This window comes from Magnolia sinica, chromosome 9 (assembly GCF_029962835.1).
Source record: "Magnolia sinica isolate HGM2019 chromosome 9, MsV1, whole genome shotgun sequence".
NCBI classification, from domain to species: domain Eukaryota; kingdom Viridiplantae; phylum Streptophyta; class Magnoliopsida; order Magnoliales; family Magnoliaceae; genus Magnolia; species Magnolia sinica.
Genome location: NC_080581.1, coordinates 75194745 through 75220532, shown reverse-complemented (window position 1 = coordinate 75220532; position 25788 = coordinate 75194745). Strand labels below are relative to the sequence as shown.

General features: G+C 39.3%; 1 protein-coding gene across 4 annotated transcripts; it reads right to left on the bottom strand.

The window, feature by feature from the left end:
• Positions 1–1991: 1991 nt before the first annotated feature.
• LOC131255702 (uncharacterized) lies at positions 1992–6126 on the bottom strand. 4 transcript variants are annotated; one of them, XR_009176255.1, is made up of 8 exons: positions 5676–6126; positions 4185–5592; positions 3839–4083; positions 3547–3750; positions 3354–3446; positions 3170–3277; positions 2630–3094; positions 1992–2528 (listed from the first exon to the last, which is right to left on the bottom strand). XR_009176255.1 is itself a non-coding variant. In XM_058256496.1 (8 exons), the coding sequence occupies exons 6-8, from the start codon at positions 3011–3013 to the stop codon at positions 2116–2118; spliced, it is 687 nt and encodes a 228-aa protein (XP_058112479.1). In that variant the 5' UTR covers positions 3014–3094; positions 3170–3277; positions 3354–3446; positions 3547–3750; positions 3839–4083; positions 4185–4299; the 3' UTR covers positions 2029–2115. The 4 variants fall into 4 exon arrangements, 2 of the variants coding, with proteins under 2 accessions (XP_058112480.1, XP_058112479.1); XM_058256496.1 differs by lacking the exon at positions 5676–6126 and having other exon boundaries at positions 2029–2136; positions 2247–2528; positions 4185–4299; XR_009176256.1 differs by lacking the exon at positions 5676–6126 and having other exon boundaries at positions 2005–2528; positions 3855–4083; positions 4185–4300.
• Between the last annotated feature and the right edge of the window lie 19662 nt (positions 6127–25788).

Genomic DNA, 25788 nt, shown 5'->3' with positions numbered 1-25788 from the left:
CGAAGGCATCGACAAATACCTGAAAGTTCAGAAGCGGATACAGGCCTTGTTGGCCACATTCACCTTGATAAGATGCGCTTGAAAGTACTCGAGCAGAGCATGGATGAGATCCTGCACTCTTGTCAAGAGGTTATAAATTGCTTTGGGAGAAAGAAGCACGCTCTTTCACCTTTTTTTAAGAAGATTTATTTGTCTTCCTGCGAATGTTGCACACTTCAGCAATAATGTGATGAGAAGTGGTCTCAGCTGCCATGCCTGCAGTTCTTCTACAAACAGCAGGAACATTCATATCAAACAGCACTGAGGAAAAACTGAGAAATGACTGGATGGAATTTTATGCTTGCCAAGAAAGACAACAACAACAACTATGGCATTTGTACTAGATTTGAAGCTCTAAAATCACATGACTATCAGGTCGCAGAACCAGCTATAATGTACTAAACAACCATCAATTCATCATATGATATCATCAACTACACAAATATCTGCTACCATCAATTCATATCTGCTATCATCAACTGCACAAATATCAAACCAACGACAAATGAACAATTAAATGAAGCATTTTCTGTGCCAACTTACCAACTGATAAATGGGAAAATAAAAAATGACAGGCCCATTTTAATGGCCAGCAATAATGTTCAAACTAACCTGGAATTTATTGCATTCTGCCACAACTATGAGCCCTGTTAGACAGGAATTTGTTGCATGTATAGGAATGTTGCATTCTGCACAAATATTTGTGTTTTCTGTTCATCCCTACGGGTATAATTGAAACTGTATGAACAGTTTGGATGTCATATAAATATCATGGTGGGCCCAAGGAAGTGTCAATGATGAGTTTTTCCATCCCCACTGTTTTGTGGCCCATTAGAGTTTTGGATGCATTCAATCCCTACTGTTTCCTGTGGTGTGGCCCACTTCAGGTTTGGATCTGCTTCATTTTTAGGCTTATGCCTTAAAATAAGCTCCTTGCAGTGATCATATAGGCATGTTTTCTAGGTAAAGGCAAACTAAAGAGTGGATACTGCAAACTGAAGGGGATTATAAAATCAGATGTCAAGGACCTCATTTTACAACTTAAATGTGTACAATAATGGAGAGAAATACCAATTCTACCATTCCCAGGAAACATAAAAACCAGGGAATGAATTCCCTGGCAACCAAACAGGCCCCAAGGGGCACTGCTTGCATTGATATTTTTCCATCAATACTAAGAGTGCACAATGCCCTAGGCAAGTGGCAAACATTAACTTTAGGAAAACAAGCCTTAACATGTTGGCAACGGAAAGCAACCCTCTAAATCTTACATGACTATGGCAGGTTATACAAAGAGAAGCTCAGCAACATGTTGATTACCAAGCTTTGGCAAAAAGTAAGGAAAAGTAATTCAACATAGAGAACTCACAGTTTTGAACTTCTCTATGTTTGTCTCAAGAAAACTCTCTAATTCTGACATTTTCCCAGTGCCATAGCTATTCGCCAAGTCAACGTAAGGCTGCCATGAAGAAACATTTTATGAGTGTATTAAACTTAAACTTAATTGAATACTATCACAAAAGACATCAAATGGAAGAAAATGACACAACTCACCTTGATGCCCTTTTCCCTCCTCCTTTACCCGGGCTTGGGACCGGCAATGCAAGAAGTTGCATTGGCGGAGTTAAAAAAGGGCTTAAGCTCCATTTGGTTTGAGAAAAAATTATATTCATAAAGATTGATGTGATGACCAAATGGAGCCTAAGACTTATATGCAAATTTACTAAAAGGTATGATAGGAACTCTTACCCTACAAATATGATGACTAAGTGACCACATGTAAAAAAAAAAAAAAAAGAAAAAGAAAAAGAAAAAGAAAAGAAACAGAAGAGATTAAATTAAAGACATGCAAATGCAAAATTCAAATCACAAATCATAATGTTATAAAATTAAGATTAAATTAAAGAGATTAGATAAGTTTAGATGTGCCCTCTATAATTAAAGTAAGATAAAAATAAACTGTTTAGATGTGTCTAACTCAATCCAAAAGTTTGAAACCACAGATCCCTACTACCCCCACTTACAAAAGATGTTTACAGTTCCAAATACTTAATAAAAACTTCTCTCATGTAGTCATCATCCATTTCTGTTTGCAACCTATAAAAAATAACAAAAATAAATCAATTACTATTCACAATCTCATACAATAAGTTCTATTGCTTAAAAAATAATAATAATAAAATAAAAAATAAAAAATAAAAACTTACCATACATAAAGTAGTGGGCCAAGCAATACTCGTTCCAATTGCATCCCCAATTGTTTTATATCGTCCATGGGGCCTTATCAAATCCTCATCACGTACCATTGCCACTTGAACAGATACTTCCCAGAAACCAACTCCAAGTTTTTGCCCCCCTACTTTTGTCAATGGATCCGTGCTCAAAATGGTTCCTTTAGCTACAGTATCCCCATGCCTTACAATACTCTTAAGAAGAACTTGAGTCACATTAGTGCAGCTTGTAGAATTCCCCTTATTCGCCAAGTCTCTCTACAAATGATAAATCAATGTCAATTCTTGTATATAGCTCGAACTATGTATAATTGAAAACATATTACACATAAAAATATACATGTATATATTATAATTACCTGAGGGGTTGGAACCAAGTGGCTTGATGATGAGGAGGGTTGGTTCAAGTTGGGATTAGCTGAAACACCTAATAATGTAGCTAGATTAATGCTTGGATTCGTTATGGCAGCCATCAATGTTGTCATAGTTTCTCTTAGTGAAGATATTTGAACATCTCTATCAGCCATAGTTTCTCTTAGTGAAGATATTTGAGCATCTCTATCAGCCATAGTTTCTCTTAGGGAAGATATTTCAGCATGCAATTCCTCATATTGTTCATCTATCTTCTGAGCATTGGAGGTCATCCCTTGGGACTGGACACTGTGGGATGTTGTGCCCCATATATCAGAAGGAGAGGGACCTAACCCGTAAGTGCGGACACGGCCATGTCGTTCGTCACCCATGACTTCCGAGAATATATCTTTCCTCGCAGTGCTGTTATGTGAAGCCTCTGGCTGCTACAAAGTTCGTTCATTTAATTGTTCCTACAATTAAAAATCACCAATTTAGATTTGATATTGCTAAAAGATTAAACAAAATAAGAAGATACATATACATACCATTGCTCTTGCTGAGGCCTCATCCACAGGCATCCCATTCTTACGTCTATGAGTCAATAAGAACATATCTACTCAGGTCAAATCCTCCCCATTAGCCCTCTTATTTCTCTATCATTATTTAAATTAGTTATATATGAGAAATAGATTGACATCAAATTATTAGGTGATTAATAAAAAAAATTACCTCTTCTTCACGTATTCGCGCAAAGCTCTTCGTGCCTGCAGCGTGGCCAATGCGTTGTTTTCTCCGATTTTCCGTATTTATCTTATTACGGGCCTAAAATGTGACACATCAACAGAGTAATTTATAAAATTTCAGCTTAAGACAGTTGTGTAATTTCATAACGTAAAGGTTTTAGTAGCTACTCATCACATACCTTTCCCTCTTCAGAGTTCCAAAACTCAATGAGGGCCTTCCACTGATCTATATGGACACGCTCATTGAGGTCTGCTAGCCGTGCCTCATCATTATCATGAGGTGAGTAGTGGAATTTCTTCAGTTCGCACTTCCAGTCCCTCCATTTTTTTCCAATCAACATCAACACCCAAGATTTAATCTCTTTGTCAAACTGAAACTTGGACTGCATCACATGAACAAAGTAGACAATCACATATTGAACAAAGAATAAATAATAAAATAATAAAATACATAAAACAAATCACCATTACCATGACAAGTTCGTACATATCATCCTTCTTCTCGTTTGGTACTACCCTCCAATTAGAATATGTAAGGGGTGCGTAATCCCCATTACGTGCTATTGTCCCCAAAAAGTTTGTCAGCTTGCTAACATTTTCATTAACGGGCTGCCCTAGATTGTTGGTGGTAATAAAAATGCGTTGCCCTTCACGCATGTTCCAAACTTGATGGCATCGTGTGGGGCCTCGACTCCTTCTCTTCGTGAACAACAAATCTATTGAAAAAAATGCACATAAATAATATGCAGACTTATATAGTTCATTAGCAAAAAATACATTAAATTTTTAAGGATATTAGAACCAATGCATAACATACCATTAGAAGTATCCTCTAATGAATCAATTGTCTGGTGTGGATCCTAAGGCAAACTCTGGGAGAGACCCACCGTAGGCAAAGAAAGCTGGGGATGAGAAGGACCTGCTGTAGACTCGAGCAACAAAGGCTGGACTGGACTTGATGTAGCTGGGGAAGGCTGATGCTGGGAGGGACCCGCTATAGGCTGGGGCAACTGAGGTTGAGAGGGACCCACATTAGTCTTGGGTAGCTGAGGCTGATTGATGCCACCAGTCATAAGGCTTATCGGTAGCCTAGTCATGCGTTTAGAACGAGCACGTTTCATGTCTTAAGAAGAACCTGAGTCACATTAGTGAACAGATGCATGTTGATAAGATGATTCAATTTTGAATAAATAAATAACAGAACCATATGAAAAAAGACATTTTAATTTCTATTTCATACATTAGGAAAACATGGCACTTAAGAAATCAATTATTGTACAAAATGTCATCTCCAATGGGATCAGATAACTCAGTATCATCTACTTGTTCTTCTACCATCGGCTGGGTGGGTGGTAAATATGTGACAACTGTTGTACCATCAACATCTGTCCTTTCCCAGCTAACAGCGTCATCACTCGGGTCCTCCAAACATTGATCATCGCAGGGCGACATGCCTAAGAATGTATCAACATCATCTGTAGACTCTTGCCCATGCATCTCAAATAAGTCTCTAGGTTTTGTCCTCACTACAACATGCCAATCCTTCTCGATGAGGTCTTGTACGTAAAACACCTGCTCAGCTTGAGATGCGAACACAAATGGTTCATCAGATAAATGTTGACCTGTATGGCATAATCGTTTCAAATTCACAAGCGTGAACCCCAACCCATCCTTCTTAACACCCCTGCCTTGAGATCAAACATCAACCCAATCACACCTAAATAATACAACCTTCCGAGTACCACAATATTCCAGTTCTATGATGTCCGTCAATACACCATAGTATGTTACATCTCCTGCAATGGGATTTCTGTCATTGGCACTTGCAAAGCTTGATGTCTTTGCAGTCACAACAACTCCACTATGTTGAGTTTTTCTTTTTTTCTCACGATCTTTGGTGTGAAATCTGAAGCCTTTTACAATAAAACCTTTATATCTTCTTGCCATACTAGGACCCCGAGCTAGCCATCTAAGGTCTTCTGAAACCTGCTCATTCCTTTTATGGCGCAACTGTTCAACCTATTCAGATACCAAAAATATTCATTCAAAAGCACATGTTTGAATAATAAAAAATTTAAAAAAAAAACATGCACATGTCCTTAAACTTATCAAATCGACTACTTACACGATCACTAAACTATTTATAAAATGTATCATTATGAATGCGTTCTATGTCCCTTGGCCGTGCGCGACGATTCATCCGCTTAACAACATTCATATGTTCTCTGTAAAAGTCATTAGTTTTAGCAAAAAAAAAAAAGAGAAGTAAATTTATCTATGTATAAATTAAGTCCTATAGTTGGCTTACTCAAGAAACGGGCTGAGTTCATGGCAGTTAAACAGGACATATCGATGTGCCTGTGCAGATGTAACGTTATCCAGTACACAATCCTCAGACTTCCCTAATGCACGACCTACTAGTGGGAAAATAGAGGATTGTTCTTCTATAACAGTGTTACTATAGTCATCATTCCGTATTGGCCGATTGAACCTTGTCTCTGTACCATGCAGGTACCTCGAGCAGAATGTTAAGCATTCTTCTGCTAAGTACCCTTCCGCAATTGATCCCTCGGGCCGACTTCTATTACGCACATACGACTTTAATGTGAGTAGATATCTGTAATCACCAATAATAAAAAGTTTAAAAATATATGGTCGATTAGCATGACTAGCATAGCATGACAAATAATTTTAATTTCTAAACATTAGCACGCACCTTTCAATGGGGTACATCCATCGATATTGTACCGGTCCAGCTATTTTTGCCTCACCCGCTAAATGAATGGTCAAATGCACCATAATATCAAAAAAAGCTAGTGGAAAGATCTTTTCTAAATGGCAAAGTGTTAACACAATTCGAGATTCCAATCGGTCTAACTCTCTTACTCGACCAACCTTGGAACATAATTCTCTGAAGAATCCGCTCAATTCAAGTAAGACTGAGGTTACGTTCTTAGGTAATGTTGTTCGTATCGCAATTGGAAGTAGTTGCTGCATCATAATATGACAGTCGTGGCTCTTGAGTCCTGAAATTTTGCGCTCTTTGAGATGCACACAACGTGAAATATTGGCTGCATAACCATCTGGAACTTTCACCCGCTTTAAGATTTTACAAAAATCATCCTTCTCACTTGGTGACATAGTAAAGCATGCGGGTGGCAAATATGTCTTGTTAACTGAAAGTTGTTTTGGGTGTAATGTTTGTCTTATACCCATATCTTGTAGGTCAAGACGTGCCTTTACACTATCCTTTGTTTTCCCTGCAATATTCAATAGCGTCGCAAGCACATTGTCACATACGTTCTTTTCAATATGCATCACGTCCAAATTATGACGCAATAGATTATGCTCCCAATACGGCAAATCAAAGAAAATGCTCTTCTTTTTCCAATTATATCTTTCTTTCTCATTGTCTTCTCGTCTTCTCTTATGCCCATGACTGCCTACAGTCTTCCCAAAGGTGACATTCATTCCCTGCAACTGGGCCAACACATCAGAACCAAATAGTGGAGTTGGCGCCTCGCCAAATTCTTCCGTGCCATCAAAGGATCTACCATCGGTTCTAAACTTATGATCATGTTCTAAAAATCGACGATGACCCATATAACAAAACTTTCGACTATGTTTTAACCATTTAGACGAAGTGTCCTTATTACAACAAGGACAAGCGAGACGTCCTTTAGTGCTCCATCCAGACAAGTTTGCATATGCAGGGAAGTCATTGATAGTCCACAATAATGCCGCACGTAATCGAAACGTCTCATTGCTTGAGGCATCATAAGTGTCTGCGCCAACCTCCCACAATTCCTTTAATTCATCTATCAAAGGTTGCATATACACGTTAATGTCATTACCAGGTCCATAAGGACCAGGAATAAGGACAACATGAGATTAGGTTGCTTCATACACATCCATGGTGGTAAGTTATATGGTATCAGAATAACAGGCCATGTGCTGTGAGCGATACTCATTGTCCTGAATGGATTGAAACCGTCAGCTGCTAACCCAAGTCTAACATTACGACCGTCTGAAGAAAAGCTTGGGTGGTTGTGGTCAAAAGTTTTCCACGCCGGGGAATCAGCAGGATGCCTTAATATTCCATCGTCGGTGCGTCCTACTTCATGCCATTTCATAGAGGAAGCTGTTTTTGATGACATAAACAACCTTTGAAGCCTTGGTTTCAAGGGAAAATGACGCAATATCTTAGCTAGAATTTTTCGATCCTTTGCAGATGAAGAAGATCCCTCATCATCTGACTGATGTTCAGCCACTTTTCATCTGGAAGTACCACGTATAGCACATGATTGCTCATTGATGGCCTCCTTCTAGTACAACATACAATCATTAGGACATGCATCAATTTTATTATATTTGAGGCCTAACTCCCCAATAATCTTCTTGGTTTCATAGAAAGACTTTAGCAACATTTCACCCTCGGGAAGAGCCTCCTTCAACAATTCAAGTAACATGGTGAATGATTTATCACTCCATCCACCAAGGCACTTTATGTGATATAGTTTCACAACGAAAGAAAGCTTAGTGAATTTCTTACAACCTGGGTACAATTCCTGATCAGCATCTTCTACCAATTTGAAAAATTGTTGTGCTTCAGTATTCTGCCCCTGTGTAGGTCCGTATGACGTGTGGCCCGCATCACTCTCTTCACCATTTAGATTTGAAATACCAAACACATCATGTAACAATCCATGCATATCATCATGTGGATCTGGATTATCGCCTACGACATTTGTGGTAGTAGGCATGGAAGAAGACGTAACCTCCCCATGGAAACGCCAGTAGGTGTAACTTGTATTAAATCCGTCACACACGATATGTTCATATACTACTTCTCGAGACATCCAGAAGTTATTGTTACAGTTCTTACATGGACATCGGATCCTCTCTCTATTACTTGCATTTGCAAATGCAAAATCTATAAATTTCGCAGCTCCATTTAAGTATGCGTCGCTGACCCTAAATCAAACAATGAAATTAGAGGATATGTCAAAAGAACGCATCTTGACCACTAAGCCACAAGAACTAAAATGAGAAGTTTCTAAATGGATACCTTGGCAGATGAATCTAACTCTTATCCATAAGTATCTTCCTTAGCCACTCAGACGAGGTAGTGAAAATATATTTTGGGCCTGACAAAGCTTCCTAATATAATTTAAACAAGCCCCATTATCATCCGTTCATTTACCAAAGGAAGCCAAGTTACAATAATAACATGTCCCCCTAAAAAATAAATCCTCTAGATATATATATATATATATATATATATATATTGTTTATTTCTATTCTCAATCGCAAGTATATTCATCATCCAACCAACTATAAATAAAGCAATAAAAATATTATTAAGCAAGATCAATTAACAACTATAAATTATAATTAGATGTTCAACAACTCAGTTGATCTGTTCATGTAAATAAGTCCTACTTCCTCATGAACGTCACAAAGAAATCAATGTTATATAGCAAAATTGCTTCCCTCCTTAAAGAAACTAGTCTGCCTCTTTAAAAATGATACGTACATGCATATATTAGATAGTGGAGAGTGCTACTTACACACACCATGTCTTCTTCAATCAAAAATGATACCTACATGCATATATTAGATAGTGGGGAGTGCTTGTTACACATACCATGTCTTCTTCAATCACCAAATAAGAATGCAACACACGTGCTAAGGTTGAAAATGCTTAAGATCCAGACATTCATAGGGTGGTTTCCTCTCAATGCATATCTTTCTATCATGAAAATCAGACCAGTCCACTCATCAACTGAGCAACAAATGCATATTTAATATCAACCATTGGATATAACTTTCCAGCTGTCCATATCTAGGTACGCACGTATCCCACCTAAAAATTGAATCATCCATTAAAAATAAAAAATAAAAAATTTAAGTTGAGGATCATTCACTATAAGGGTCATCTAGAATATGCATGATGGATGATACACAGATGCTACATTGGCACGTGGGTTGCAAATACAGTTAGTTCTTGAAGATGGGCCATATGGAAATACCATGCTCGAGGGCAATCACAAGCACCTCCTTAACTGAAGTGAGAGGAGTCATAACAGGGGATAGGTCAAGTATTTATGCAATTAAAAAAAGCTTTTAAATAATAATAATAATAATAATGTGGGAGCATCGTCACGCGGTTGTTGAGAGTGGCATCCACCACCGCTACTTCATACAAATATGGATATGTGGGGAGGTGTCGTTTTGTTATTTTGGTGATGATACATGTGATATTTATAAATAAGTACTCAATGTGAAATGCAAAAGAAACCAAATAAAAAGTGGGAGGGACCATATTCAGCTAAGAAGGTGAGGACAATGACACAAGCATAAGCATGTAATAATTGGTTAGATTGGTGGTATTGGTTGCTGCTGATTTTCTTATGTCCACTTCAACATACCCTAGTTTCATTTGGCCCATAGAAACTTCCAACTTCCAATTTCCATACATAAAATATATACATACTAAGTACGCATGTGCATAAATATTAATGGGAACTATTACCAAATTAATATAAAGTATAGAATATTGTCTAGTTGTACATGCATGTTATGTTATGTTATGAGAGAGAGAGAGAGATACATGGATGCATGATGTGCGCATGTAAAGAAAACAGCGTTCATCAATGAATATTGCATGGTATTTACTGGATGTGAGGTTTGGAGCATATCCTGGAATAGTAATAAAAAGGACACACAGGCAAGTGAATCTAAAAGACCAACAATAGAGGAGTGTCCTGGATTTAATTCTTGGAATAGAACGGAAGTGCAAAAGAAGTAGCCCGTTCTATCTGATCTATCTACTCCCTGGGGAGGTTGGAAATCAAATGATGCAGGAAAATTTAAAAAAAAATAAAAATAAAAATCAGACTTTGTTACTAAAAATCCAACAACATACGAATTCAGCCAAACCCATCACAGAAACAGTACTCAAACTTTAAAATTAAAAAAAAAAAAATCCCAAAAATAAAATCTTTTGAATTTCCAATCAGCTACACCAAAAATCAGTTTCAAACAGTAGTTGAGAAATAGCAGGTGTTTTTCCCTACAGGTTAGAGAAATGCTTTACACAGGTCCAGGTGAAACAATTTGAGAACAGGGCAACAACATCATTATAGGTTCCTAAACACAGTAAATATCCTCGTGAGGCTAAACCTTTGTAACAATACTACAAATGAAGCCAACTACTGCATTCATTAAAACAAAGAAAAATCATATCAAAAATTAAATGATTAAAGATGGACATCAAAAGGATTAATTTGTTGTTACCAGTCCTGTTGCATTTTGCAAAACCAAAAACCACTCCCAAGAGGACTCAGACCTTTCCGAACTGTCACTCTCTTTCCAATATGCCAGCTTCTCACAACCACTCAATTCCCACCTCAAGGAAAGAGATGATGAGTTTGCAAAAGCCCTTCCTAATGAGGTGGATCTATGTTGATTGTTCCCCTCCCATATATCAGGTTAGTCCACTCATGGATGGGCCAAAAAAGTATGAAAGAAACAGGGAGATTAAATGTACAACAGTGGTACATGTTATTAGTTGAAGCATTTCTTCAAACAACTAACCAGCAGATGTCAACGGCCATGGACAACCGCGGCTATGGCTGCCGCTGCTTGATAATCGAAAGGGGAAGTGAGAGAGAGAGAGACAGAGAGAGAGAGAGAGAGAGAGATGAAGGGAGAGAGATCGAGAGAGAGTACCTTCAATTATCTCTTCTTTCAAGAGAGGCCGGAGTGGAGGGACGTTGGAGAGAGAGAGACTTTCGGGATTTGGGGATGGGGCGAGGGATTTGGGGATGGGGCGATTTGGGAGAGAAGAGGGAAGAAGGGTTTTTGGGAGAGAAGAGGGAAGAAGGGTTTTTGGGAGAGAAACATTGGCGCGCGCGATTTGGAGATGCGGCGATTTGGGAGAGGAGGGAAAACAGGTTTTGGAGAGAAGAAGGCGCGCGCGATTTGGGGGTGAAATTCGGGAGGCAAAAAGACCCTCTTTTTTTTTCTGTTTTAATTCCAGCGGCGGTGGCTTATCCGTACACGGGCGGCCACGTAAAAACGCCGCATATTTTGTATCTACACAGGCGTTTCGTTGGGGCCGCCAGTAAGAATCCGCCGCAGATGATGATATTTCTTGTAGTGTCATGGGAAGTTCCCATGAGCTCGACCGCATAGAACCTTTTCCTGTATATATATAACATAATTTATTTAAATATATAATTATTTACAAAATATTTATATTAAGTGAATCCGATCCGAGCTGAGTTGAGTCGAGCTCGGTGTAGCTCGTACTCGGCTTGAAATTTTTCTGAGTCAATCGAGATAACTGAGCTAACTCGGTTTGTGTACAGCCCTAACTACCACATATATAAGTGATAGTTATATACTCATTCTTCATTGATCATCCTGACCCGGTCATATAATCACTCTTCATTCATCATTCTGACCTTCGAATTTTGGTTTTGGACACTAGCCATTGTGATCAATTGATCATAACCATCCCATTATACGAAAAAGACCCCGGTGTTTGGAAAGTTAGCAGCATCCAATCTCCATAAGCTTTTGATGGTGGCCCATGAATAATTGGCAAACCAGATCCATGGTTAGATTATCCACGTTCTTGTCGTCTTGGGGTGCACCAGTAGCATTGCACACTCAGGGCTACTTAAACAATTGTCTAGAGAACATTGCTACTTATTTTAGAAAACAATTACAAACAACGAACGTTACAATCAGATACTCAGGTACCTTCAATTAATTATTCATGCTCTTGTGTAGGGATGGCATTATATCAGTTCATGGCTGAGGCCAACATGAGTCCAAACCAAATGGACCAAGATTTCTCAGTCCAAGCCCAACCCAACCCATTTAAGTGGGATGGGTTCAACGGCCACACCAACATGACTTTACTTGGTTTTAAGAATGAAATATGGGACTAAATCTAGCTCTGCCAAATTAGTGAATAATTAAAAATATACACACAATGTGTGTATCTGTATTGATTGCATGTGAATTTGTTTCCGAGGTCCAATTCCTTAGTGTGAAACCCTATCTAGCTTGACCCGTTTACCTAAATGAGTTGTATTTTTTACCTAAGCCAGACCCACTACTCATGATTTAGCTTGGCCCAAACCTACTCGCAAAGCATAGATCTCAAAGTCAGTAACATGGCCAACTTGACTCTGCAAGATTTTGAGCCGATTCATTGTGAAACTCAGTTGTAAGCTTGATTCAGCCTCAACATGTCATGACTCGTCAGGTCAACCCACTAACTTGGTCTACTGGACTCAAAGCATTTCACTCACTTGCGAAGCATTATTAACATAAATAAGAGTAAGAGATAATGATGTAGGGATGGACGTGATGAGGTCAAGCACCGTTTTCCTCAAGAATAACTACTTCGGATCCACGGAGTCTCTCTAGACTCCTCACAAAGATTCCTCGAATCTACGAGGGAAGAAAATATAAAATAATTTCTAATAATTCTGAAAATAAATTGGTTGATAATAAAAACGAGTTTACAATCCTTTAAAGAGTGATATCAAACCTAGAAAGAAGTTTCAAAATCAAAATCCAACTCAAACTCCCTAAAATCGTGACTTACCATAAATAATAAACTTACCATTTATAGACGGTCATGATTTCTACTAGACTTCGTGGTTTTCGGCCAAAAATAGTAAGTGTCCAATTTTGCCCAACCACATTATTCCCCTAATTTTTCTAAGCCCTTTTTCATGTTGGGCATGACTCCTAAAACTCAATGGATCAAAAGTTATGAACGAACTAAAACTTATTTCAAATTGTAAAAAACGGAAATAAAATGGATTTTCGACCGTCGATCTGATTGAATCTCACAAACTTGGCATGGGCAACCTAGTATAGTGGGGTTGGTTGGCTAAAAGTAGCTTCTCGTACCCCAAAATCATATATGGTATGTGGAATAACTCATTCCGGTTTGCAAGATATGCCTGTTTTAAGGTTCTAATGGTCTGGATCACTTCTACCTCCGATTAGGCCTTTTCTGGTCCATCTTGGCCATGAAATTGTCCGTGACCTACCCTACATCAAATAAGTTTAAGAAAAAAAACAACTTCAAGTGGCCATAGCAACACTCTTAACCAACAACTCAAGCACCTTCTTTTGCTTATCATTTCCAACACTTTTAGATTGTATACATGTATAATCATTTTAAAATGTTTATAAAAGAGACACTCAAGCAAAACTAGTAGTACCTCGAACTAATTAATTGTGTGTGAATTGCACCATGGTATTTATAAAACATCCATCTGCCAAGATAGTCCCACCATGAAAAATGAGGATGCCCTAAAAAATAGGTTGATCCAGCAATCAAGTGGACCATACCATAGCAAATAATGAACAATCTAACAAAAACCTCTATGTTTATATTGGTCCCATCTAATGATTTGATTAACCTGATAGTTGGGTACAATGGTGTTAGGGTGGGATGGCATACATTCACGACCATTTGGTCGCACACGCATACAACTAGATGCGTGTGAGCATCTCCCTATATATATATATATATATATATATATATATATCTATATATATATATATATATATATATATATATATAGAGGGAGTTTAGAGGCAGCATTAATTAGGAAGCATACTTGTCAATCCAGCCCAACTAGATATCAAGTGAGTCAAGTTTTGGAGTTGTTAATTATGCCTAGAAGTGATCAGGACAGTTGACCCACAGCCGGCCCCACCCATTGTCACCCTCTAGTGGCGTGGACGTTTGTGGGAAGGCAGCCAACAGCCATTCATCAGTATATGGACCACACCCTCTTCACAGTTGAATCTTTCAACTGTAACTTTGTTAAATCTTTTTCTCACGAAATGGTCATGGCCGGCTGCACATTAATTTCGTTAGTTTCTTGGAGAAGGACGTGACCGGCTAAACACAAAATTAATGTAGCATCAAAAGCAAGAAAGGGACATGTTTTCCTCTTAATTAAAAGAGAAATGCGCCCAAGTGTTGGCAGAGCACTTAGAAGTTATAGTGCTCTTAGTTGCATTGGTTGACTTGGACAGTCCAAACCATATATCCGAACTGTCCTTCAAGTTCAGAACAGATGTCATAGGCTACAATGCAAAAAATCACACTTCTCAGCTGCTTCAATCATCGTTGATTCAGCATTATTTTCAATAGCCATCCTTTTCCCATGCCAAAGGAAGGGATGGTTTCCCTACAAAAGGGTTCTTTAGAAATTATGGGAAACGGATTATCCTTTCAAATGCCACGCGGTGGGGAGAAATTCATGAGAAATGGATAATCAGTTCTTTAAAGTACACTATCCTAATTTGTCCTAGGCTTACGGGAGCGTGGCCTACGCTATCATGGAAGGAATGACTTTAGATATGTTAGATCCTGTCCGTCCATCACATGTGCTACTCTATGTTTGGTTGAAGGCCTAAAAATTAGGCCAATCTGGAATGCTGGTGGATTATATATGCCATGGAACAGTTGGGGCCATTAAAATTGGACGCGTATTGCTTCAAGGTTAGAAGGGATACAAAGCTCATTTTATCAACGCTATCCATCCATTTTGCCAGCTCATTTTAGGGCATGAGCTTATAAATGAAGCAGATCTAAACCTCAACTGCATTACAACATTGGAAACAGTGGGGACAATGACATCCCCTGTTGAAACCTTCCTAGGGCCACCAAGATGTTTATTTTCCATCCTAATTATTCATAAACACCAATATCAATAGAAGTGGGCATCGGACTGAGTCGGATCGGATTCAGTCCAACTCAACTAGGTTTGAAATTTGTAAAGCCTGACCCAAACTCGTTCCGATCCGGGACCGAGTCTGGGTTATCTAACTCGAACAGATTTGAACTTCTGCTGGCCTGAATCGATCCGAGTCCGACTCAGTTAGGAAAATCGAGTCGGATCGAATTGGGCAAGGCTTGAATCGTTCGTTTTTTCCAACGGTGTAGAAATCATTATAATCAGCGTTTCATATGGTGCAATCTACTTGATTATTGAATTCACTTAAAATTTAATATCAACCCCTTAAATGATCTAAAAAAACTGATGAACAATGTAGATAAACCAAAAAAATTCACGATGGCCCCACATAATTTACTCAGTAGAATAAAAACTACAGTTATGTAGCTTCTTGAAGAAGCTTTACACCAGAGATATAGCTTCTTGGAGAGGCTTTATAATTACTGTTGTAGCTAGCACCAGCTAGCCTATGAAATCGGATTGTGTACCAAGTTATTCATGTATGCTCTTATCGTGAGTAAACTCAGTTGGGCCCACCGCGAATGCACGTAGTTTATCCACGCCATCCATTCATTTTTTTAGATCATTTTATGGGTTCAACCCAAAATTGATGCATATACAAAGCTCAAGTGGGCCATACCACTAGAAAAAGTGGAACTATTGATTTCAACGTTGAAAATTTTATAAGGCCCCCAGTGATGTTTATTTATCATCCAACCTATTCATAAGATGAGAAGGAATGGATGATTGGAAAACACAAATATCAGCTTAATCTAAAACCTCTGTTGTCCCCAAGAATTTTTTCAATGGTAGATGTTCAATTCACACAGTTTCCGATGGTGTGGTCCATTTGAGGTTTGGATATAATCCATTTTTGGCATAGAGACCTAAAATTATGTGTTAAAAGAAATAGACGGAGTGGATACAATGCATGAATGACACAGTGGCCCACGGAGTTTACTCAGTACGCTTACCATACTGAGCTACTCAGTACGCAATCCGCTTCCCTAGCCGATAGCTACTCTCGGTACGTGTTGTGCGAAGACAGCATTGACGCTCCTTGATCTCTGAGCCGTGAGAATGATTCAAAGGAGATCAAAGTTACGTCTTATGTGGGCCCACAGTGATGTATTTATTATATCTACACCGTTCATCTATTTTTAGAGATGATTTTAGAGCATTATCCAAAAAAATGAATCATATCCAAAGATCATCCGAACCACACCATAAATAGCAATAGAGATAATGATTTTCACTGTTAAAAAATTGTAGGGCCCACTATAATGTTTATTTTACATCCAATTTGTTTATAAGGTCACAAGTAACTGAATAAATAGGAAAAATAAATTTCATAAGGTCATGACTACCTGACTGAAGAGGAAAAACAAATTTGATATTGATCCAAAATTTATGTGACCTTAAAAAGGGTTTCAATGGCATACGTTCAATCTCCCACTAGTTTTTGAAGTGTGGTCCAGTTGATGGTTAGATCTGTCTTATTTTTTGTCTTAAGCCTTAAAATGAGCTGGCCAAATGGATGGATGGTTTGGATATAACACATACCTCGTGATTAGACCCGTTACACCAGCCGATCCGGCCAATCTGCTTCTGTCAACTTCAAGTGTGACCGTCAAGACATAGCCTGTAAATAGCTGTATGCACCTGTTACAAGTACAACTCTCTCTCTCTTTCGAATAAAACTATATACCATTTGTCGGTATATATTTCTTTACAACAGAGAAATGCCATGAAGCTACAAAACCTAACCGCAAAAAAAGAAGGATTTGATCTATCAAAGGACATCTACCTAGCCTTCTTCTTACCTTCTTCTTCAATAGAAATAGAGAGGCAGATATAGCAAGAGGTAGACAGATATAGAGAGATAGAGTTGGGCGGGGCTTTTTGGTGCCAAACGAAAAGCCTATGCGATGAAACTTTTGTTTAGAGATTTATTTACATCTGGGTCAGGTCGGGTCGGGTCGGTTCGGACCATTTCGGTTCGAGTTTTTGGATCGGTTGTCCGGATACACCTCTATCCGAACCCGACCCGAAAAACAATCGGATTTGGATTGGCAAACTCAATCAGGGCCGATCCAGGCCGTCGGTTCTGTTCGGAACGGTACCGAGTCGGGTAAGATTGGGTCGAATCCACCGAATCGGGTCCAACATGCCCACATCTAAATATCAGTTTTATCCTACCACAAATGATGACCATATCTCTTGTTATACATGATGAGCGTATTGTTGAGGGTCAAATATTGCATATCAGACCCAGTTGTTGCATAGATTTACACACATGATGCCGCTTAATGGCCTGATTAATCGTGTTTGTAATGTAGAGTGTATGTACGAGCCTGGACCGAAAATGGTGCTTAAAGCATGGACTTAACGCTCTAATGACACCAAAGTATGGGACGGACTCCAGAGACTCAAGATCGACAGAATTACACATCAGGGACCCAGAAAAATCGAGAAACCGAAGCTCAAACGGCCTGAAAGTCAGCCAGAATGCAAGATCATAGGGTTCCCACCATCTGATCAGTTCGAAACTCCATACGTGGCCTGAGGACCAAAAAATAACCGTACACGTCAAATTTTAGCCATTGGATCCCTCTGCAAGTGGCCCAACGCTCAGATCAGCCCATAAACCATTGATTTTGGGCCCACCTGAGATCTGGATATGCCTAAAATTTGGTCTCAACCCATTATCTGAAGAGACAAAACGGATGAACGGAGCGAATTTCCGGGATCCATCATCATGGGCCCCAAATGAGTTGAAAGTGCGTAGAGTGTACCAGCACGTGCGCTGCACCGGACCAGCTGGTCTGGTCAAACCGAATGCGACCCGTCTCCCTCTCTCTTCTGCGGAAAAAACAGACAGCGTCTTTACGCAGTCCGTCCGTTTTTCGTTAGTGGGCCCCACACAGCAGTTCTTCGAAGGATCCGAGCCGTTCATGAGATGCACACCGCCGATCTTACTCAGGCCTAGGTGGATAAAAATTAAAAAGACTCTGGAGATCCATTTTTTATCATTAAAACGGACGATAGACGGTGGAAGAGAAACATCGGTGGACCACACCAAAACTCGACAAGAACCAACCCTTCCTTACTGAAATTTCGAGGGAAAACCAGTGGACGGTGTGGATTTCCCAAAACGAAAGCCATGTGGGCCCCACCATCAGCCAGTGTAAGTGCGTAACGCACTCTGTTTCGCAACCGACGCCGTCCGGTTTTTACGGCGAGTTGCGCGCTCGTGGGGGCGATCGGACGGCTGATCCGAGCCGTTCATCATGTAGGTCTGCCAAAAATCTCCCAAAGGACGTTGTCCTTTTGGAAGGAAAGTAAAGAAGAAGAAGAGGGGAAGGCTCCGAGTTTGGCTGCTATGCGTAAAGAACGCTTCCGCAGCTAACTCGTCCGCGGACTCCAGCCTTCTGCACGGACCTCCTGCTCTATATGAGGAAAAAGAGAAAGGATTGAGGGGGTATCCACGGCTGGAGCGTGTAGAGGAGCAGCTACGGCTGGACGTGAAAGCAAAGGGACGTGGAGTTTGGCTTGGCGTGGCTACAGATGAACAGAGCAAAAGTTTAGCAGCGAAGAGAGTGCTGGAGCAGTTCGGCAGGGAGAAAAAGGGAAGATCTGGAGGCTGAACGGGAGAGAGAGAGAGAGAGAGAGAGAGAGAAAGGGAAGAGAAGTTTGTTTCTTCTTATTCACTTAAACTTCTTGCTATGTTTCCTTTCTTCTTTCTCCTTTGTTTATTTGTTTATTTTAGCCTATTCATGTGTGGCTAAACCCCTTAGCTAGGGATAAGGGGTGAAGCTTGTGGCGTGATGGGGTGATCCTACGGCCTGGATGCATGTGATGAACTGACGTTGATTCTGGTGTGATTGAATGGAATGCTTTCAAGTTTTTTTTATGATTTATTGTGACTTAAATTACAATATATTTGCAATGGCTTTGAGTATGTCCATTCCCTTATTGTGACTATGCAGTTGGGAAACTCTGTTGTCCACCATTGCCCCTTGGACATGGTTGGATGATGGAACTTTTCCTGACATTCATACATCACTCAGATTGGCTGTGAATTGATTTGATTTTGTTGTTTGCTTTGTCTCATGGGCATGGTTTTGTGATGGAATCCATTCTAATTCATATACCTTTCATCTCTTGAAAACCAGATCAAGTAAGTTTAGTTTAAATTCCATAATTCTTGATGCAGGCATAAGATCCCCCTGATCTCAACAAGTGGATCCTCTGAAACCCTAGTTTCCTTCCTCTGAATTACTTAAGTTTTAGATAATTATTCCACAAATTATTCCCTAAATTCTATTTGATTTAGATCGCATCTTAGTCTAGATCTAGTTCTACTTGGTTTCAGATAACGTACAGGTATCAGTCCCTGTGGATTCGACCTCGGTCTTACCAAGTTTATTACTACATCACAACCCTATACTTGGGGAGTGAACACGTATGCGGGAAATTGTATGCATGAATGCTTTTTAATACTAGAAACGTAGGTTCCCCTCTTACATATGTATGTATGTTTGAAACCTAGTTTCTTAGGATTTAGGTACTGGTAGATTTTGTCTATATAAAGGGAACATACGTATGAAGATGATGATCTTTCTCTAAGTTTATGACATAGGGAAGGACGTGATGACGTCAATCACCTTTTTCCTCGATCGATAAATACCTTCAATCTATAAGGTGCTCTTGAATCTACAAGAGAATATTGAATCCATGAGAAGAAATAGAATTTCTAAGAAGTTTTAATTGATAGATGATTATAAAACAAATTTAACACCTTTAAATAATCCTAAAAAAATCATTAAAAAGTAATCAAAGAGTTTTAATCAAACTAAAAAATAAATTCAGAAAATCGTGCAAATTCTCCACGTTCGTCTACCTGTTAACAAGTCGAAACAACAAAAATGTGTTCAAAGATTTAAACCAAAAATTCTACCATTTTTGACTTGTTGACCCGATCTATTGACTTGTCAAATTGGATTTCAACCTGTCAACAAGATATATCGACCTCTCTAAACTAGTAAAAATCAGCCAGCAAGCAACCTAAAATTTCACACAAAATTTTCACCTGTTGACCAGATATGTCGAACTATGTCGAGCATGCTCAATCCTTCCTGGCTTCTTTTGTTTGGTCCATCTTAGTCATGAACGAGTACTCAACCTATTCTACATCAGTCTCCTCCACTTCAAAAGAATTCATCCCCGAGTTATTTGTCAAATTCGATTCATGATACTCGTATAGGTCTGCCACGTTGAACATGTGTGAGATATCCATATCTTCGGGAAGATCAACAACATAAGCATTGTTATTGATCATACGGAGGATGCAGGGTACCGGTCCAATCTTTTTGTTCTTTAGCTTATCATATGTCCCGGTCGAAAATCTCTCTTTGTGGAGATGAACCATCATATTGTCGCCCACATTGAATACTTTCAAAGGCTGATACATGTCAGCCCTCTCCATGTACTTGTCATTAGATGCCTTTAATGGGGCCTGAACATCAATGTGTACTCTTATGATTCGGTCCTTCATATGTTCCGCAGCGACGCTCATGCCCGCGAGTTTGGGCGAAGGAACCAAATCAAGAGTGTGTCGACGTACTTGCCTGGACACAATTTCAAATGGGGACTTATCAGTGGAATGGTTCGGCATGTTATTGAACACGAATTTTGCTTGAGCCAAGGCCAAATCTCATTGTTTGAGCTTATCACCCGAAATGTATTGTATGAGGTTTCCAAGTGTCGATTCACTACCTTGGTATGCCCATCAATTTGCGGATGATACGCACTATTGAACTATAACTGGGTTTTAAATCATCGCCACAATGTACTCCAAAAATGACTAAGGAACTTAGTATCAAGATCTGAGGTGAAGGATTTTGGAACCCCATGTAGCCGAACATCTTCTTGAAAAAATAAATTTGCAACGTGTGTAAAGTGTTTTCTTGCATTGCATAAAATGGGCCATCTTAAAAATTTTGTTGACTATGATAAAGACATAATCCAATCCACGTTGGGTCCGTGGGAGACCTAGGAACATGTCTATAAATAAATCCTCCCAATGATTGAGGACAGGCAGTGGAGTGCATAGTCCAATGTTTTGTGATCGGCCATTGGATGCCTGATACATGTGACACCGTTGCACTGATCTTCCCACATCACATTTTAGTTGTGGCCAATAATAACATTTTTCATGGAGATTTATTGTCATGTCTCGCCCTAGATGACCGTTGAGGCCACTTACATGTAGCTCTTGGATGATATGGTCTCACAACGAACTTCGGGGAATGCACAACTGATTTTCTTTGAAGAGAAATTCATCTTAAATGTGGAGGTCGCTAGGATGACCTTCCTAGCATCTAATCCACTCATCTTTTAAGTCGTCGTCGTTAGTATATAGGTCTTTAAGGCATTCGAACCCGAGAACCTCATTGCTCATGGTGACTAAAAAAGTTGCACGTTGGCTAAGTACATCACCCACTTTGTTTTGTTGCCCAAACTTATTCTTTAACACAAATATGAATTCCTGCAAGAATAAAATCTACCTAGCACATGATTCATGAATGAATTCCCTCTGAATTAAGTAATGTTGCCAATGTCGCTGTGCCTGGACCAGTCCGTAGAATTCGAGCTCATACGTCGATCAGTTTTTATGTGCATCACTAAGCTTTTCATTATAGAATGCTATCAGCATACCTTCTTGTGACAAAACTCCCCAAATTCCAACATATGAAGCATCACATTTGGGGGTGGACAATTTATGCTTAATTTTAGCAAAGTTGCTATGAGCTTCGTCAGTTTACAGAAATGGTCCCTTCTTCATACAATCTGTATTCAGTGACATAATGGTGTTGAAATTATTTACGAACCGACGATAGAATGTCGTCAACTTGAAAATTTTCCGTAATTCATAGATGTTTGTCAGAGCCAGCCATTCCCCGATGACTCTCACATTTTTTTTCATCTACCCAGATGCTCATGGATGTCAAGACAAAGCCAAAAAAATAGTAGGCTATCAGTAAAAAAAAAAAAATGCTTGTTTAACACTTGAAGGACATGTTTGAGGTGTTCCATATGGCTTGCTTCGTATCAATTATATATTAAAACGTCATCAAAGTAGACTACTACGAACCGCCAAATGAATGGTTTCATAACTTGGTTCATCAACTTCATGAATGTACTAGGTGCATTTAAAAGATCGAAGGGCATGATCAACTATTCATACAATCCCTCCTTAATCTTAAATGTGATCTTCCATTCATCACCCGGTCATATTCAGATATGATGGTAGCCACTCCTTAAATCTAATCTAGAACTTAATTTTTTTGTCTCAAGCATGTCCAACATATCATTTATTGTGGTAATCTTTTTGATCGCCTGGCTATCAACACACATGCACAAACTCTTATCTTTCTTATGAGTTAATGGGCCAGAATGGCGCCTGGGCTCATGTTTTCTCATATTAGACCCTTACGGATCAACTCCTCCACTTATCCTTGTAGAATATCACCTTCCTTTGAACTCATCCGATAGTGAGGACGATTGATTAAATTAGACCCCGTGACAAGGTCTATATGGTGATGCATATCTCGTATGGGGAGCAATCCATTAGGAAGGTCATCAGGCCAAATTTTTTTAAATTCATGTAATAAGGGTTTGAATTCCTCAGAAATGATGGTGCCCTCCAGTTCTTTTCCCTTTACAATTAATGTATATGTTTGTCCTGTCTCTTTCGATTCCTCCACAAAGTCCTGCATGGTTAGGAGAGAACTCTCCTCCACCTTAGAAGTTTCAAGTAGATCATATGGGTCCATAGGGGTTAGTATGGTTTTCCAATTGTCCTCGATGAAAATGTACACATTAGCTTGTCCTCTATGAATGGCATCACGATCGAATTGCCACGATTGAACAAGTAGAATGTGTCAAGCCGCCATGTCAACAACGTCGCATACAACTTGGTCTTTATAATGTTTGCCAATTGAAAAGGATATCATGCATTATTCAGTTACTGTCATCTCACTAACCTTCTTAATCTAGTCGATTGTGCATGGGGAGGGATGACACTCCGTTTTCAGTTATAATTTCCCCTCATGACCTTGGAAACGATGTTTACGCTGCTCCCATTGTCGATAATCACATAACAAATGTTTTGATTTACTGTACATGTAGTTCGGAAGATGTTGTAGGGTATACCTCCTTCGGTGTATACAATAGTCGCCTCACAATGAGCGACTCACCATGATCCTACAGAACCCAATTTGCCTCATCCGCTTCATCCTCTATAGCATGCTCCAATTCATCAACATCTAGGTCTCCATCAGCGTTTTCAACACTACCATCATTGATAACGAGGGTAGCCACTTGTTGTTTGGGGCAAGTGTTTGATAGGTGACCCGGTTAGCCATAATGATAGCAATGCTCAGGCCTTGTTCAACCATAAGAGTTCGACATCCAAGTTAGATCGGCAGCAATGGTCACACCCATTTAGAGTTTAACTTACCCACTTTCTTAATCTCAGTTCGCGGGTGTAGGAGGTTGAGTGCACCCCCTACAAGTTCTTTCCCTTTGGCCTATGAGGCTTCTTAGGATGAACCCATCGTGGTGACCTTAGTGGTAGGATAAGTTTATGCATTGTGATGCTCAAGCTGTGCTTCCGCTTGGGTAGTCAACTTGATTACTTCATTCATCGTCCATACGGACAACATCTTAACCCGATTCTAGATTGCAACACGCAACCCACTGTTGAATTGGGTGACTTGCTGCAATTCAATTTCGACCAAATCATTACATGTCGCCAAGAGGTAAAACTCTTCCGTGTAATCTCTCACCAATCGATTACCCTGCCGACAATTTTGGTATTTTTGGAACAATACATGATCGTAGTCGTTGGGGAGAAATCATGCACCCAACAACTACTTCATCCGCTGTCATGTACAGATCGGTGCCTTCATCTTTTTTGTCCATGTGAGTTAAAGTCGCTCTCACCAAGCTGAAGCTCCACCCTTCAAATTGTAAGCCACAATTTTAACCTTCTTTTCTTCAAGAATTTTTATGTAGTCAAAGAATCACTCAACTTAAAAAGTTAATCGAGAAAATCATCTATGTGAACATGGTCATTGAAGTTAGGATGATCAAATTTAATCCTGAATTCTCGATCCACCCGTTCTACCTGATTGCTACCTCGCCCATGATACTGAGGATCATTTCATCGATCTCCTCATCGTTGGATCCCACCTTCTTAGGCATGATCATGCAGTTCACTACTAACATTGCCATACAATCGGCTCAATTACAAATTTTAGAGGCTACCGGGAGCCCATCACCACCATGAACACAGAGTTTCCCTAGGGCATCCATTATGCAATCGATGGTAGCTTGCAGCCGTTGCATGACTTGTCGATTCTCTCACTACGCTGCTTTGAAAGCCACTGCCGTTAAAGGAAAATTCTTTGAAGCACCACCCATGGGAATGTTGCCTAACCCATCAATCGTTACAAGCAATAGATCTGAGGAGAAAGCCTCATTCTAATACAACTTATGCATGGAAGGACATAATGAGGTCGATCATGGTCTTCCTCAATCAATAAATACCTTGAATCCATAAGAAAAAATCTAGAATCCAAGAAATGAAATAGATTTTCTAAGTAGTTTTAATTAATAGATGATTATAAAATTGAGTTTAACACCTTTAAATAACCTTAAACAAACCCTAAAAACATAATCAGAGAGTTCTAATCAAACTAGGAAATAAATTCAGAAAATCGCACAAATTTCCCGCATCTATCGACCTGTCATCGACCAATCGAGTTAATAGGTTGAAATAGTTAAAAAGTGTACAGAGATTTAGACCCAAAATTCTATAATTTTTGACCTATTGACACAATCTGTCAACCTTTCGAACTAGATTTCAACCTATCGACAAGATTTGTCGACCTGTCTAAACTAGGAGAAATTAGCCAGCAGGCAACCTAGAATTTCAAGCAAAATTCCGACCTATCCACCAAATCCTCGACCGGTCAAACTATGTTGAGTGTGTTTGATCCTTCTTGGCTTCTTTTCTTCGGTCCATCTTAGCCATGAACGAGTCCACGACCCATTCTACATCAGTTTAATGTGAGGTTCCTAGTACAATGGAAAATTTGAAGAGAGATAAACATTACACTATATTCTTAGTTCTTTTGTTTTAGTGACGAAGAAAAATCCATGTTATTGCCCATAAGAGCAGACAGCTATAAATCCCCATGCTTTTTGTGATCTTGTTTTCCTTGCACTGATTATATGCGTTTTTAATTCAACAACGCACCAATCATTATAGGCCTTGCAGTGATTTAAACCATTGATATTTCATGCGTTCAAAATGGATGCATGGTATACACAACCTATATCTAAATTGGAGGAATCCTAACCCTTCAAACACATCAATGGATGCTCTTAGAGAAAGATACAACAACTGTTCACATTTAGCAAAGAGAAAGGCTACAATTTATACATTCGGATCTTTCAACTTAGGTGCTTCTTAGTGCATGCACCATCCATTGGAAAAACATGGATCGTTAGGGCCGACCCCAAATAACTAGTCCATAACGATGACGATAATGATGCCATCCATGG